The sequence below is a fragment of the Fulvia fulva genome, chromosome 7 (genome assembly GCF_020509005.1).
Source record: "Fulvia fulva chromosome 7, complete sequence".
Classification (NCBI taxonomy): Eukaryota; Fungi; Ascomycota; class Dothideomycetes; order Mycosphaerellales; family Mycosphaerellaceae; genus Fulvia; species Fulvia fulva.
The window spans coordinates 570,309-586,968 of NC_063018.1; the positions used below are offsets into that span (position 1 = coordinate 570,309).

The following is a 16,660-nucleotide window of genomic DNA, read 5'->3' on the forward strand; positions in this document are numbered from 1 at the left end:
TCGTCGTGCACCTGTAACATGTTCCAGGGCAGGCATGACCGCAAGTCAGAGTTACTTCGCAAGAAGTTGGACAACGCTATCTGTCGTCAAGCTCCTGGGAGCACTGCACGTTGACCGTATGACCGCAGCTAGGCACCGTCTTGCTGACGATCGCCTCACACCGGATGGCTTGAAGATTCTGCGTTCGATAGCAGTGGACGTTGTCCTTGAAGTGGCCGCATGGCAATGCGACGCTGTTCAGAACAATCTCACACCTTCCGCAAGCTTCTCCACAGGTAGGCTTTTGGCAGGCATGGCCGCAAGTTGGGTGCTGCCGCTGACATGGTTGTTCGCATTTGAAGACCTCGTGCATAGCACGGGAGTGGCATCTCGCTTGGCATCCGTGTCCGCAATCTGGAAGACGATCCATACAGGCCTCGCGACACCCACCCTCCGGGCTGAAATTCGCGAAGTCGTCCGGCTGCTGAACATGAATTCGAGTATCCTCGTGCCGAGGGCTCCGTAGCTCCAAGGACCGACCGACATGGTCTTTGGCGCGCAGCAAGTTGATGATCTTCTGCCACATCGGAATGTTCGAGTATGTGTCAGTGTTGCCAACAATGTACATACCATGCTGAGCACGGCTGAGGAGCACGTTTATCCGATTCTCTGTCCTCAAGAAACCAACTTTGCGGTCTTTATTGCTTCTGACCAGCGAAATGATGATGATCTTGGCTTCTTCGCCTTGGAAGTTGTCGACGGTGGCAACGCGCAAGAGATCGCTCAGCTTCTTCTTCTCGAGCGGCTTTCTCTTCACTTGCACCTCTTGAATCGTGTTGTCCTGAGCAGGCTCTTCTGTGCTAAATCCGTCTTTGATCAAGGCGTCTTGGTCTCGATCGCTGACAACAATCTCGAAATCGTTCCGCATCGCTGCCCGAAGCTTCTGTAATTGACCGGTGTATGGCGTCAATACAGCTATCTCCCTACTCCCGTAAACACCCTGGCGCACTACATGGCGCACCAGAGCGTGCACCATCCCAACCTCCCAGTCGGTACTTTTCGACTTCTTGTGATGTACCTCTCCTGGGTTGCCCTCTTCGAGGTTCTCGTGGTCAAGCCAGAACACATTGTGACGCATGCCGATGACATCTGGTAATTGAGTCGTGCTGTGATGGTCAACCAATTTGCTGTACATTGACTCTCGAATCAGCTCAGAGATCTCCGGACGCATGCGTCTCTGAACGTTCAATTGGGCCACAGGCAAGGGTGGCCGACCAGGCTGACCAATAGAGAGTCGTTCGAATTGGCTGCGATCAAGCTGATAGAGTTGGCCCGGAGAGCTCTCAAGAGATAAGTCACGGAAGTTGTTGATCGACGGCCTCAGCTGTTGATGGTCGCCGATCTGGATGAAGTGCTCAACGTTAGGAAGGAGTGCACACAATATATGGGGCTCCATGATCTCGCCAGCTTCTTCGCAAAGCACAACTTTTGATCGTACGTGCTGCAGGGTCGAAAGGTTCTTTGCGAGGCCGGATGTAGTGATGCCGATGACATCTGCACCCTGTAGTAACCGCCGGTTGACTTCCTCGTGCACGCTCGCGATCTTGCGATGAGCATCCTCGGCATCTTTAATGGTCTCGAAGAAGTTTTCGGCGGCGTCCTGGCGAAGCTCTTGGACCCATTGATTAATAAGTAAGCATCTCTCCGCAGACGAGAGTGACTGGACGCTTCGTTCCGCTTTCCGCAGGGTGCTCAGGAGCTCGACTTCCGGGACTGTTACCGGTGCTGAAGAGTGATCGTTGCTTGACCCAGTATCTGCCCAGATGTCGAAAGGGTGCCGTCCAACCATTTCGAAGCCGTCATCGTCGACTGAGCGGAACTGTACGTAGATGCGGCTGTGTCGGCGGGCGAGGTAATGCTTGAAGTACTTCCACTCCAGGCGACTCCCAATGCCATGCAATTGACTCAGAGTGCGTTCTGAACTTGATTCGTATTCCCTGAGCTGCTGGTACGCAGTGGCTAGCTGCCATCCTTCGTGTTTGGTCCTAGACTCAGTCTTCATTATGTTGCGGAGGTTATGGTTCTGCAGTCGCTCCGAGTTACTTCGTCCACCAACACGGATGATCTTCGAGATGCCGGCTTGGAGCAGGTGCTCGAGGAATTGGTTCAAAGCATGATTGGTGTAGCATCTGTATGTCTCAGGGTCGTTAATGGCGCGCTAGCGTATCTGAAGATGACTTGTACCTACACAACGACGATGGGGCCAAGGTGTGACCTCTGCTTAATTCCAAGGATGACCTGCATGAGTTTTGACGCCTAGGAAGGACTTACCTGTACCCGGAGGGCCCTGTATTAGTGCGAACTCACGAGACAATGCTGCAATCAGTGCGATGCATTGTCCTCTGTCCAAACCAGTTTCGACTTCCACGGTGTCGATAAGCGATATATCATCAGTAGAGGCTGTTGGTGACAGTGATACTGAGCGGGAGTTGGTTTTGAAGCTTGGCGCCAGAGAGAACGAGAAGCCTGTGTGTCGAGCATATAGTGGCGGCGGTATGCTCGAGCTTATGTCAGCCGCTGCTGGAATACGGTCCGGTAGAATCCACTCGCGGAAAGGTAGTCGGCTCTGACGTTGCATAGACTGCAGACTCTCCAGAACTGGAACGAAGGTCGCTGGAAGGATGTTCGGATATTCAAGCAGGGTGCCGCGGATCCTTTGCCGGCTCAATTCGAGCAGAGCCTCGATGGACGTCTGGTCTTGTTTAGTGAGCTTGATTGTGATAGTCGCCATCTTGTCGTCCTGCACTAAGCCATTCGGATCATCTTTGGCTGTGTTGCGTTCCATCACAGTGAAGAACAGACTATGAATCAGTGAGTCTTGCATCCATATCAAGCACAACAAGACGCCCTCTTCGAGACGCCTCGAATCCTCCCACCACCTCTGTCTTGCCTCTCGTGACGTGTTCCTAGCGTTTTGAGCCTGCGGAAACGAGATGCGGACTTGGAAGCCTTTCCGTGCATTGAGAAACAGGTGGCTCACGGAGGCAGAATGATAGCTGTAGACGCGGGTGTGCTCGATCCGAAGGTTTGGTTTTCTGGCCTGACTTGGATCCTCAAGTATGCTTTTCATCAGGCTACCTAGAGCATCCTTCAGCTCACCAAAAGTGTCATGCCGAAGCAAGCGGAACTGGGTGTCGATATGTCTCTCAAGCTTGCTGGTGAGAAAATGGAGCTGATCAGGATCGGTCGATGGTAGGAATTCTCGCGTTTCGCTCAAGATTTCAGCTCGTGTAGGAAATATGTTGATGTCATTGATATCAGCCTTGTCGTTGTCGTGGCGGTCGCCTGGTTTGATTATGTCTCGAGGATAACTTGACTGAAAAGCAGTGGATCCAGCGTCTTCGGTACCACTTTCTGTTGTAAGTAAATCCGATGCCCTAGCAACTGACGCACGTAAATCTCCAACACGCCTGATGATCATGTTTGACGTGAACTTTGACTGGTCTTCCGGCATAGGCTGTGCTGCGTTCTCTAGCGAGAAGATGAGGTCGCCGATGTTGTCGTTGAACCTGACCCGAGACTCTCGTCGCAACAGTTCAGAGAGTGCAGTAGTAAGTGCCAGGAGGGAGGCGTCGATGTCATTTGAGTCAACGATCCGGGGCTCTTCCATGCGAGCAGCAACCAGGGTCTCGCATAGGTGCTGAAAGAATGGTACCGCTCGATTACCATTCGGCCCAGCCATGAAAGTGTATAGACTTCCGACGTATGTGTCGACGGATAAACAGTTGAGCATGGCTGTGTGCGTCATGACGAGCAGAAACACACGCGATGTCTCGATAAGCTCTTCATATCGTCCTGGCTGTGCGCGTCTGCTCATGAGAGCTCTGATGTGGGTGTGCCCATTGTACTCTTCGTTGTCGTCAAGGTCTTTGGGCAGATTTTGTTTCCAGTCCCGATCGCTGCTGTCCACTGCAACGAGATCGTTAGTATCAGTAGGATGCGAAGCGACGAGTAGGGCGGAAAACACTTACGGATGTCCAGCGCTCCAGTCCAGAAATTTTGCATATCGTGTACGCTCAGCAGATCAGCCTGTCTGCGAAGAAGCCGTCTCCACTCATTATAGCTGCTTCTCGCATCTCGTTGCTCCTGGGATTCTTCGGCTCTTTTGCTAAGTTTGGCTGCTATACGGTCTCCGTTGTTGGTTGGCCTCAGGTCGTGAGAGAACCTGCACTGGTCTCCAAAGGTGCCTTTATTTCATGCTTATTGTCAGAATACGGGATACAGACAGATGTATTTTGCGCGACCTACACATCCCACGTTGATAGCTGTGGCAGACTCCACGAGTCCACCCTGCTGCACCCGATACACCACGACTTCTTCCGTTGCCACGACCTCTGCCACGGCCACGGTGCCAGTTGCGAGAGTCTGCCATCGTGGTGTGGGTAAGATTCCAGTTTGCCCAACAATGATCAGAATGTTTAGATGAATGGCCATTTGAGCTCCTGCACGAGCTAGAGCTCTTTATCAATTACCATCACAAGCTGATTCGCAATATGCCAATACCATACTGAATGCATGTCCTGGCTTACTCTATAGCTCAATGCTTGTCGCACAGATAACCTTGTTACGCTGCGTGGCTGATGTTTCTGGTTGGCTCAGAAGCGTCTGAGCTTTGTCCGTACGGACTTTTAGGGCCCGGTTCGTCGGGATCGCTGCGTTTAAGATGTGCTTCGAGGCTGCGGGTATGCATATTTTCAAATCCGTGGGAGCAAGTCCAAAAGCCCTTGGGCAGCATCGCTGGAGAAGGAGCTTACCTTATCTCCGAGTATAGTTGTAACATTGGTCGAGCATGAGTTAGTCGCACGAGGAACCTTTAGGGAGGGCGGAAGATGTTGTCTTTGAGCTGGGGAGGTATTTCATCTTCGATTGTCTGAGAGGGCTGTCGTTGCCATGTTGGGAAGGGCACTGAGAGGCGGCGGAGAATGGACATTGTGGTTCCTGCTGTTCAATGAGGTCCAGCATGTCCTTCGTACCTATTGCGTGAGCCAGGTGTGTACTTCCTACCTATGTCGCGACCCAGGGCGTCGATTGAGTCACTGTATTCGTTCCGCTGCGTGCTATGGCCAACAACAAGGTGTCTGCGCAAAGCATTGAGGCTCGAAGCTTGGCATGAGGTCAGTAGGCTCAATGGGGCAGGAGGCAGTGACAGGTCGATCTCAGCCCCATTCAGCACAGTGTGTGCCATTGTCGTGAGAACTGTTCAGAAGCAGAGATGTGCTCGCAAGTAGATAATTACCCAACGCAACCGATGTGCGGCAACGAGTGAAGTGTCGTCAGCGAAGCGCCAAGCCAAGCAGAGGATCGATCCTGTCGTGCTGTCAGCACCGACGACCTCGGCGATCAAGTGCAGTTGCGCTGCTATACATATATGCCAGCAGAGAAGGAGCAACCGCTGCCAAAAGCTCTAGTGATCGGTTGGTCAGTATGGATAATCCTCCTAATCACACCGCAAGGAGCGGGAACGCAGCAGACGATGCGTCGCCGGACACAGAGTCTCGCGCCTTAGAAGCTCTGCAAGAGGACAACAGCCACTCCCTTCCACCTCACGATCGCGGCAAGGCGGCCTGGAAGCTCTTGTTCGCAGCATTCATATTCGAAGCGTTGCTTTGGGGTACGCCATGTTAGCCATCACTGCTTCAGATACAGACTGACAGGCTGCAATAGGCTTCCCTCTGTCCTTCGGCGTCTTCCAAGAGTACTACTCGCGACTGCCTCAGTTTCAAGATAACCCATTCATATCCGTGGTCGGCACCGCAGCTTCCGGCATTTCGTACATGGCAGCTCCGATCGCGATACCGGCCACGAAGAAGTATGCCAAGTATCGGCGATATATGATCTGGGTGGGCTGTATGTTGAGCGGTCCCAGTGCTGGGAGACACCAACTAATGCGTTCCGTAGGGTCCATTTGAATCATAGCTCTCGTAGCAGGATCTTTCGCATCCTCACTCGGCACTTTGATACTGACGCAAGGCGTTCTGTATGGTACCGGCTTCGTGATCTTCTACTACCCAATCTTGAGCATGGTGAACGAGTTCTGGATCGACCGCCGAGGTTTCGCATACGGCATCTTGTGCAGCGCTTCAGGTGTGTCTGGCGCAGTAATGCCCTTCGTTTTGGCTGCGATGCTAGGTGAATATGGCTACGCGACCACGCTGAGAGCAGTTGCGATTGCGCTTCTTGTGCTTACTGGGCCCTTGATACCATTGCTGAGAGGTCGCTTGCCAGAATCGACCGTCGTCGGCGCGAGCGGAAGAACAGACTGGTCATTCCTCAGTGGATCGCTCTTCTGGGTGTACAGCATTTCCAACATCGCGATGGGGCTTGGATACTTCTTCCCCGCGCTGTATTTGCCGTCATATGCCAGCTCGAATCTCATGAGCGCCACCCAGGGTGCCGCACTGCTTTCGGCGATGAGCGTTGCACAAGTCTTTGGCCAGATCAGCTTCGGATATCTTTCGGATCGCAAGATGCCCATCAGCTTGCTCGCTGCATTGACCACGTTCACAGCATCTGTGGCAGTTTTCACGAGCTGGGGCCTGGCGCATACTTTCGGGCTTCTCCTACTGTTTGCTATCATCTACGGCTTCTTCGCGGCTGGCTATACTGCCATGTGGGGCAGAATGGGTACTGCAGTCAGTAGTGATCCTGCAGCATCCTTTGCAGCCTTTGGTCTTCCCAACTTTGGCAAGGGTGTTGGCAATGTTCTTGCTGGGCCTATCAGCGGAGCTCTCATATCTGGCGCGACCAACGTGAATGGTTATGGTTCGTCAAGATACAAAGCCGCTGTGATCTTCACGGGATCATGCATGCTATTCAGCGGCATAGTCGCGACGCTTGACCTCATGAGGCCAATCGGAAGAGCCATGAAAAGCGTGTGTGCATAGCAGCGGCCGAATGTCGTAGTTAGATGTGGGATTTCAGGCGCCGGCCGGCTGATGTAACATGAAAGTGAAATCCCAGCAAAGCCATATGCCTCCCTGAGATTTGGATTTTCGCCACCGGAACACGTTCAACGCCTGTCGTCTCACGCCAGGAGGCATCCCAGTTATTTCGGTGATCATCTGGACTTCAGCATGGCCAGTCTCTTCATGAAGATCCGTGGTGGCACCAATGTAGTCCAGATGGAACTCAGGAAACTTGCTTACCACTTCGTATCTGGCAGCACTATGAGTATACCTTTCAAAGGAGATGGGTGGAAAAAGCACAGAGGCTTACCTGCTTCTCAGCAATCCTTCAACAGAGTTGTTGGAGCGCTGTCCGGGTGCCGCGGCAGTGAAGTTGGTCGCAAAGTAACCCCTGAGATCAGCACACACGAAGTCACGGGTGTTCATTCTGTCCAGGAAGCGCCAGCAGAATGCCTCCAGCTCGGAAGAGATGGATTTCGATGTGGTGATGCTGTCGTCGTCGGTGACGTCCGTGGCTGGAGTGGCTGTGCTAGCGGGTGAAGGTCCACTGGACGAAGCGCTTTCGCAATAGGTCAGCGCAGATACAGAACGAGCAGCGATGGCAGAGCCTACGACATGATGAGCGCCTTACCGCTGGGAGGCATAGTTCATCGAAGCTTCCTGCTCTCCCGTCCTGCGGCGTTTCTCGCTAGTGCGAGATCATGCAGGTGGAAGCGATTTGACGTGCTCAATGGTCAGTTCGGGGTTGAGGAGGTATTCGCGAGTATGTGTGACAAGACCAGGATGATGCTGGATTGAACGTGAAAGATGAGGTTCTGGAGATGACGGGCGGCATCGGCGGGTTTACTCCGCCGAGGGCCGTAGCATTGAATCCTTCCAATACTGTACAGCGTCCAAAGGGCCAAAGCCCGAGGCAATATATATTGCTCAGCTTGTACAGCTCCGTTATTGATGCTATTTCGCTCAATCATGTGGCACTGCTGGTATCGATAACGACCACTCTGCCTGCTGGCGCCAAGACAGCTCAGTCAGGTCATAAGGCCTGGTTAATGGATGGACGGCCGAGGTGCTGGAGGAACACTGCTCGTGTTCTTTACGGCAATGGAGATCACGCTGCCGAGTGTGATAGCTGCCTTGACGATGCGATATCGTGCAGGATGTCACTGCTCGTGTCGTCCTTTGGAGAACGTGGCTGTATTATAGTGGCCAGGATGCCTCCTTGCGTTCGGATACCTGATAGGCATATCTTGCTTGTGCATATACTGCTTTTGGCATTGAAATGGTTCTTATCAAGGCACCATGCAGCCTTGTGTGAGATGATTGTACATCTTCAGCGTCTCAGTTCGCACGTGAGAGCTGGCTCGGGTCAAGCTGGCAGATGGTCTGATCGGCTTCGATAATGTCTGCATGCCCATCACTCGATCGGGCGTGAGGGCCAGCTCGTAGATGTGATTACGAAGCTCAGCTGGCAGGTCCATCAGTCGAAATGCCCCGTCGTGCTGGGCGCTCGGCGAGTGACGCTGCGGTCGCGGGAGGCAGAGGATGCTATGGAGGTCGTAGGACATGGTGGTTGTTGGAGCAAGTAAAGTAGTGTTGCACACGATGAACGTCGCACTTCTGCGTAGATTTGTACGTATACGAGTACTTGTGCTATGGACTACCTCCAATATCAGGCGGACCGCCATTGAGGTCCACCGAATGACATAATCTGACACACGTGACATTCGGGCGGAGCCTCTGGCGAAGCGCCTAAGGCCATATAGCGCCTATCGGCCATCCGCGTTATTACCAGCACCACAACCAGCGTGTTGTATAGTTTGTATCTCAGCACTAACACTAGACATCGCAAAAGTGAGAAAAACGCTCCTAGATTTAATAGTTATAGAACTACAAGTTGCGATTTTGTATATAGCGAATACGTAAGAAATGCGATCACGGTTAATTGCGCAGTAGAGTTGCACCCTCTCCAACCTCTAAGTGTCCGTTTATTTATTAGTGAATGCGTCGTGGTGTTGTAGAAAGTTGGTGTTCTATATGCGACAATCCGGCTCTTTAGTGCGGACAGCTTTTAGACCCCACTACCCGTAGCAAGCCACTCAAATCTTTGACACCTAAGGCATTCGATCTAATAAGGTTAGCGTCAAAAGTTTGGTGGCCTTGCCCGCGGTCTGATGTGGGAGATAGGCTATGGACAGCTGACGGAAGAGGTTGGAGAGGTTGCGTGTGCCGTGTGCCTGGATCGCCAGGGGTGGCTGCAGCGATGTGTCAAGTCAGCCAAGCCTCGGACAACTGCCTTCATCGTCATCTTTTTGTTTACATGTATCTTTCAGTAGTAACGCGAAGTAAGAGTCGACGACACGAGTTCCCTCATGTGACACTGAACAGCTGCGGCCCTTGCCGATCCTCCACCTGCAAGCATCGATCTGGCCTGAGCTTGCTATTGAGCGGTGCGGTGCACTGCTCCTTTGGGGAATGCGAATGACGTCGTCACCTATAACACGAGCAAGACGACACGAAGCTGCTGTTCTACGCGAGGTGCCTGCTGTCTTGTCTGTTCGCTCAGCCCATGCGCAGGTGGTGGCTAGAACTAGCGAACGGTGCACGCATGCCTACTACATCTATCTCGATACAGAACAACCACAACGTCATGACGCCGAAGGACGCTGTCGCAGAAAGTCAATGTCTGCCCAACACGCCACCCGAGCTGCAGGCGCAACTGCTTGATGCCCCTGGCCACCGAATCAGCTTGTTCCTGTTTGCTGTTCGACCAATGGCGAATTGGAGCAAGTCTCCTCGAGCATACTCCGCTCATCTCACAATGATGTCCCTGCGTTAGCTCAATCCTCCATACAACAGGTCGACCATTGCCTTCACCTGTGCTATTAGCTCCGGCAGTAGACATTAACGTCGTTACCTCGCGACTGGCTCGTGGCGCACGCGGCTTGAAACTAACGACGCCTTTCAATATATTCAAAGACACCAAGCGAACTCGTTGGCCTGGTCCCCGACTCCATTTGATACGGATGCTACAGACGACCAACCTGATTGGGATACTGTGCAGAGGTGAAGTAGTGTTACGCTCGTAGGCCATGCGGCGCCACGACGAAACCCAGGAGGCTGCAAGTTGTTCGGCCATGTTGATATAATCCCCCACACGCTCCACAAAGCATGTCTGTTGCAACTACGCCATTACACCGAACCGATGGAGGCCGCTGTGAAATCAAGCAATAACAGCAACAGGCTCTTCCACAAGATTGGCAAGCGTCTTCGTCCTACGAGATCCGGGGAGCTTCTATCTGGCGTTCCAACGCCCACAGCCGATGACAGTCCAGTTTCGCCCGCGCTGAAAGACTTACCAGCTTATACACCAGTGCCAGTTCCAGAAAGAAAATCAAGTGCTAAGCGGGAAGCCACGGACCCAGAACAGCAGACTCAACCGCTTGTTCCACGTTCAGATAATCCCAACGACAGGCCTTTCAGACACAACTTCAGCTCTCAAGACGCAGACGACATTTCACTGGGTCTGTCAGGCTTCGACGACGATCTACTGAGACCAGCGTCTCCCGTCTCGCCCATGGGTCCCCGCGCAGCGCCAGGCACTGCAATGACTGAAGATAGCGTCACACTTCCGCACAGGGGAGGTTATGGTGTTCAACACGCTCTTTTCCCTCGGCCAACTATCACCCCCTACCCGGACAGCCACAATGTTATCAGACAGCCCACGCCGGTGCAAGAACATCAACAGCCACGAGGACGAACCAGGAATCAAGCTCTACAGCCACCGGCACCGGTGTCAAAACCTCCAACCCCTGCTCCTTCTTCTTCTTCTCCCAAATCTTCGTCTGCCAAGGATTCAATGGACGAGTCTTATCAACACCTGGCGCCCAAAGTCCTCTCACCCCCAGAGTCGATCAAAGACTACGCAGGCCCCGAGAAACTGGGCTCTGCCGCCCTAGCACAGCTGCAGGTTCCTTCTGCAGATAAGAGTGACTGTCTCGAGACGGAGCTGAGTTACGAAGATGATCCCAACTCCTGGGACATCATCAAGCCCAATCAGAGATCTGAGCAGCAATGGGACAAAGATCTTTACTCTCTTGAGAAGCGCGCAGAGCAGTTGTACAGCGCAGAACATTTGCATCTGATACTTGAGGTAAGTTGGTCAAAGTGTACGCAACTACTGAGCGTATGACTGACATTTATCAGGACGCCGATTTCCACGCCAAGTTTGCAGCATTCCTCCACAAATATCGACCGTGGAGAGCACCACTGCTGTCATACTATCTCGATGCCTGCAAAGCCTTGAAAGCACTCCAATACACCAATGCACTGACCGAAATGCTTGCGAAACGAACGACTGTATACGGCAACACATTCCAGCCACCGATCACACCTCCTGGTACCGCAGCCAACAACCAGCTCAAGGATGCAGCTCAGCGCGCTTTCGATGCACTTCTCAGCGAGGATCTTCACTGGTATATTGCACACACGTACATCGGCATAGTGTGCTCAGTCATGCGAAGTCGTGTCACCGGGAATCTTCCAGCGCCACTCCGCGAAGCAAGTCATGGCCTCGCAGAAGTGTTCTGTATCACTGATCCAACACGCAGGGACAACCCGATCGTGCTTGCTTCTCCAGCATTCACTCGTCACTCTGGCTGTAACATGGACTACATTCTTGGCCGAAATTGTCGATTCATGCAGGGTCCAGGATCAACAGTGGACTCGTGTCGACGTTTTGCGGTGTCGATGGAGAAAGGGGTTGATCACTCTGAGATCTTCGTGAACTATAGACGAGATGGCAGCCCGTTCTTGAGCTTGGTCATGAATGCACTGCTCACAGACAGGTATGTTGACCCGAAAGAACGTACAGACGCACAGCCATGACACTGACATCCTCTAGCCATGGTAACATTCGATACTACCTCGGCGCCCAGGTCGACGTATCCGGCTTGTTGAAGAACTGCACCGGTCTAGACAGTCTGACCCGACTAGTTGAGAAACAAGCCGTCGAAGCTCGCACAGGCAACGACCGACGTACCGGTAAAAGCGCAGATGAAGCCATGAGGCAATTAAGCCAGATGCTCAACGGTAATGAACTTGACATCGTCAGCGAGCATGGTGGGCTTTTGCAGAAAGACAGCAAGCTGCGTGACATCCAGGAGCAGAAGACCGCCACCCTCCAGCACGCAAACACTGGCAGACTGCCAAGCGGACCGCCTCGTGTGCTCATCGCCGACGGCTCATCCTCTGATGAGTCGGACCGCGAACCCGAGGAGCCTGAGATTGAGCAGTTCCCGATACCCGTGGAGCGTCTTGACGCAGGCCTTCCTGCACCTGAAATTAACCTCTCAGGCGTGTACAAATACGTAAGTCTCACACTCGCCGCTCACTACCTCATACTGACTCGACCAGTACCTCCTCGTCCGCCCAGCACCATCCCTCCGCGTCCTCTTCGCATCCCCAACCCTCCGCTTCCCTGGCGTAATCCAATCCCACTTCCTGCACCGCATCGGCAGCTCCAAGATGCGAAACTCCCTCAACGGCGCGTTCCAAGAAGCAAAAGTCATCACCGCCAAGGTCAAATGGCTCAAGTCTCCCAAGCAGGACGGCGATAACGAGACCGGTGATCTACACGGACCCACCGAAACCAGATGGATCCATTGCACGCCGCTGATGCATCATACTGTAAGTCGTCCTTCCTCCATCTTAGTGAACATCTTTGCTGACGCCGTTAACAGGGCGCCGTCGGATTATGGATGATCGTCGTCGTCATGCCGAGCGAGAAAGACGAGGACCACCACCACAACCTCAATTCAAAGGCGAGTAGAGGCCTCAACCATCAGACGTCGTATCAGAGTGAGTCGCAGTCGCAGTCGCAGTCTGGACAGGTACGGCAGGATAGAGTGCCGAGTCGAATGGTGTCGTACCAGAGCGAGGGCAGCTCGAGCCGGCGAGATGGGATGAAAATGAGATAGGGTGGCTTTTTGCGTGTGATGGCTACACAGACAAATTTCCTTGTATGATATGGTGGGAGGAGGTGGTGTGTGTTACTATGTTCTATACCCCCGAGACGGAGGCTTTTTGTGTATCTTAGCTTATTGCCTATATGCTGATGTAACTTGTAGCTTTGCGAGATCGTTCTGAGTGGGTGGGCATGTGATGCCAAGGCCGGTGACTTTGCCGCCGTGGCAGATGGCATCAATACAGCGTATCAACCATGTACATGACAATCAAGATCGCCCCTGTACTTTCTCCCCATCTGATTGCGCCGGACATCTTCATATACTAGGCAGCCCATCTCTACCTTCAACCTATAAACGTCTTCGAAGTCCTCACCTTAAACCGCCCCCTCAACTTCTGTAACGTGCCCTCGTCCGTAGCAGCATTGATCCCCTCCTTCACCATACGCCTTCTCTCTGCCCTCCGTCTCTCCACAAGACCTTGACTAACACCGCCAAACCCACCCCGCCTCTTAAAGCATAGATCCATCAACCCGTTGATATCAAGCATGCTGCGTGGTATCGTCTGCACAACCTGGAACACCTCCATGGGATCCGTCACTTTCAAGATCTGGGGTTCGCCGAACTTGAAGATGGCCAAGGCGATGCGGAAGAGCGTCTTACTTCCTTCGAAAAACAGACAGTCCCATACTCGGAGGACGCTCTCGATGGGCAGTGTGCCGACGAAGAGCGACATGAACCATGCTGTGGTAGCCAGACTCACAGTTGGCAGTCGTAATGCGCCACCGATTGGGTTTAGTGCTGCGCCAACGCCCATGCCGCCTTGGTCGTCAAGCTTAGCCCAGACTCCGGTTAGTGAGTCTTTGACACACGACATGAGCACAGCGATGTCGATGTTCGCGCCTTCGAGCGCTATACCGTGGGTGCCAGGCAGATGCAGAGACGTGACAATGTTGAGCAGCACAAAGGCCTTTTCCTCGTCTTCGTCGAGAAATAGTAAGAGCAAGCCAGCGATGAAGTTCAAGGATTGGCAGTAGCCGATTTGCGGGTTGTGTACCGCGAACGCTTGTAGCAGTCGTCGTAACGCCTTGAGAATTGGAGTTTCGAGTTCCTTCGTCTGTCGTTTCGTCTTCTTATCGTCGCCACCCCCAGCACCCGCCTGTGCATCGTGTAAACTGGACGGATCGGGCTTGAACCGGATGTTGTCCGGAAATGTGCGATTGAGATCCCGCTCAATATGTTCGCGATCATTGTCGCTTAGCTCGCCTTCTTCCACTCTTACTAACAGCTCGGCATACAGTCCCGGTTCTTTCGCCAGCTTTCCAGGCCCTCCAGCATACCAGAACCATGCGGCACCACGAAACTCCGGCGGAATACCTTTCCGTACATAGCGCTTGATCTTGTCGCCCTTTGCTGGGAATCTCTGCGCAGGTGAAGTAGCCAGTCCGAACGAGTCCAGCAACGCATGCCACTTCTTTGACCGCCTCTCTATGTGCTTTGTGTATGTTCTATCCCAGGCGTCGTATTGCTCCAGAGTAACATGATGCGTCACTTTTTTAAAGCCGTACCTGTCGCGAGGCACGGCGTCCGATGCAGGCGCCAGTCCTGGAGTCGGTGGCGCAACATGTTCATTGCTCACAATCTGCGTAGACGTCCTTCCTTCTGGTGAATCTTGCGTAGGCGCTGTCAAACTCGGGCTTGGACTGGTTCCAGGTTTCGTCGTCCGAGGTACATTCAAAATCAGCACACTCGCACTTTGACTTCGCCGATGCGCAGCATTCGGTCGCCTCTTTGTGGGTGAAGTAGTGGGTGAAGTCGGCTGAGAGGTCACCTGCGACAGCTGCGAAGGTGGCAGCACTTGTGGCTGAGAGACCGGTCTCTCGAGCTGCAGTGACCGAATAGAGTGTACTTCCGGGGTTAGTCTGCCTGACGGATCCACTGCTCGTATTGATCTGATGTCAAGGCTGTTCTTTGCGCTGCCAGGCACACTCGAGAAGCCAGTCTCGTACATGCCCATGATGTCCTCGACGTCCGAGTAGTCGTTGCCTTCGTCGTAGTCCTCTCTCGTCACCTTCACGAAGGAGTCGGGTAGTGAGCTCACACTCGTCCGTGTAGTGTTGACACTGCTTGACGGCCCAACGCTGGAATGATTCGTCAGAGCACTCTTGAAAGAGTCTCTGACCTCGTCACTCATCGGTATCCTCGGCTTGCCCGTGAAGCTATCCGGCGTTAGCCTGCCGTTCGGATCCCCGTGCTTGCTTGATATTCGTGACTTGAGGCTTCGCAGTCCGTTGCCAACACTTCTGCTGCCCTTCAATGTCGTGCTCTTCTCGTTGGGCGACGTCTGTGGTACTCGTTCACTAGACGGTCGTTGTTGTAACGGACTTGGCGGTGGTCGGTTCGCCTCTCGCTCGTAGTATGTCGTGTCCCTCAAGTGTGCATGCTGCAGCACCGTCTGGTTCTCCAGCACGCCGGCTGCCTTTGGATGTTGTCTTCTCGGTTCCCGCCCGGCAAACGCATGCTCTGAGCTAGCTTGCACGTCAAGCACAGATGGCACCGGCGGCTGGACTGGCACTGGGTGGAAGCCTCTCACGCGGCGCTGGTGCTGGTGCTGGGTGGGTGCAAAGAGCGGCTGGGGTGCGCTGCCTTTGCGGCTCTGCAGGCGGCCATGGGCGGATGCTTTGCGCAGTGGGAGGTGCGGTTCGGGCGCAGGTAAATCTCGCGGCGTCTCAACGCTCGGCCGGCGGGTGGAGCGTGAGGCTGATTTGCTTCTGGTGACAGTCGAGGTATCCATGGCTTCTTTGATGGCCTCGGCAACGCTCAACCTGTCCTCGCGACGCCATCCACGCTGCTGCTCTGCTATATGCATTTGCGGGCAAGTTAGCAGAGCAGCGCAGAGCAGCGCAGAGCAGCAGCTGCCGCGAGCTTGGAGCTGCGTGTGGTACGTGTGTGCTGCAGAAAGATACAATACCGCCGAAGCGCTATTGCCTGCGGTGGAACGTGGAACGTGGATCGACGCAGGCCGCGGTGATGTCAACGAGGATGCGCGCCTCGACTACGAGGTACCTCTCATTTCGTGCTGCTGCGTGATGATGCTCCCAAGGACGTCCTCTGCTTGTCTGCACCTCGAATCTCCCTTAGTCATGTCGCACTCATCAATCTGCCGCGACCTGTCCGTCTTCCTGGTCGAGTAATCTTAGCACTGCAGCCGTGCGACGGTGCAGTGTCAGCGAGGCCCGTCGTATCGTGATGACCCGATGCGATGCGAATGTCAACAAACAACGACGGGACAACGTGTTTGTTGTGTTTCTACACGTTGGCCTGCGCTCTGCAGGGGATCTGCCCAGTTCTTTGGGCATGGAGCAAGTCAAACCGTCCGAACTGGTTGTTTCCCATGGTAGCGAGGCGATCATCATCGGCGAGTGGTCCGGCTGTTCCATTACCGAGAGTGGTAAAGCGTGCGTCTGGCGTCAACCTAGCCCCTGCGCGCAGGCATAATATGGTATACATGTAACTGATCTACTTGAAGGACGGCATGATGTCCAGATCTGCGCAGCTGATGCAACAGCGAGTGATCCGAACGCCATCATAAACTCGCGTCGTGCATTGCTACATCACTTTGAGAGACCGGAGGTGCTAGACTTGGGCTGCAATCCGTAATTCCGCAGCATGGACGGATGCAGTCTCAAAAAGTCGTATTCATTGATTTTCAGTCTGCCGTCCTTCTATCCGGCGCCGGACGCCATCGCTATGCTG

The 16,660-nt window shown here is 53.7% G+C and overlaps 5 protein-coding genes across 5 annotated transcripts; 2 read left to right on the forward strand and 3 right to left on the reverse strand.

The window, feature by feature from the left end:
• Window positions 1-76: 76 nt before the first annotated feature.
• CLAFUR5_09958 (NFX1-type zinc finger-containing protein 1) lies at window positions 77-4,411 on the reverse strand (the record flags this gene model as incomplete). The annotated part of the gene is made up of 5 exons (XM_047909106.1): window positions 77-2,168; window positions 2,311-2,326; window positions 2,347-3,948; window positions 4,011-4,226; window positions 4,288-4,411. 5 exons carry the CDS (start codon window positions 4,409-4,411, stop codon window positions 77-79), a joined length of 4,050 nt encoding a protein of 1,349 aa, XP_047764797.1.
• A 1,052-nt stretch (window positions 4,412-5,463) lies between these two features.
• On the forward strand, window positions 5,464-6,923 carry CLAFUR5_09959 (MFS-type transporter pynF; the record flags this gene model as incomplete). Its single annotated transcript, XM_047909107.1, has 3 exons — window positions 5,464-5,650; window positions 5,704-5,898; window positions 5,956-6,923. 3 exons carry the CDS (start codon window positions 5,464-5,466, stop codon window positions 6,921-6,923), a joined length of 1,350 nt encoding a protein of 449 aa, XP_047764796.1.
• A 33-nt stretch (window positions 6,924-6,956) lies between these two features.
• CLAFUR5_09960 (uncharacterized protein) lies at window positions 6,957-7,588 on the reverse strand (the record flags this gene model as incomplete). The annotated part of the gene is made up of 3 exons (XM_047909108.1): window positions 6,957-7,194; window positions 7,255-7,503; window positions 7,557-7,588. 3 exons carry the CDS (start codon window positions 7,586-7,588, stop codon window positions 6,957-6,959), a joined length of 519 nt encoding a protein of 172 aa, XP_047764413.1.
• Window positions 7,589-10,146: 2,558 nt separating this feature from the next.
• CLAFUR5_09961 (Phototropin) lies at window positions 10,147-12,919 on the forward strand (the record flags this gene model as incomplete). Its single annotated transcript, XM_047909109.1, has 5 exons — window positions 10,147-11,094; window positions 11,148-11,788; window positions 11,845-12,310; window positions 12,357-12,629; window positions 12,683-12,919. The coding sequence occupies 5 exons, from the start codon at window positions 10,147-10,149 to the stop codon at window positions 12,917-12,919; spliced, it is 2,565 nt and encodes an 854-aa protein (XP_047764414.1).
• Window positions 12,920-13,250: 331 nt separating this feature from the next.
• On the reverse strand, window positions 13,251-15,773 carry CLAFUR5_09962 (GTPase-activating protein gyp3; the record flags this gene model as incomplete). Its single annotated transcript, XM_047909110.1, has 1 exon — window positions 13,251-15,773. The coding sequence occupies one exon, from the start codon at window positions 15,771-15,773 to the stop codon at window positions 13,251-13,253; it is 2,523 nt and encodes an 840-aa protein (XP_047764411.1).
• Window positions 15,774-16,660: the final 887 nt, after the last annotated feature.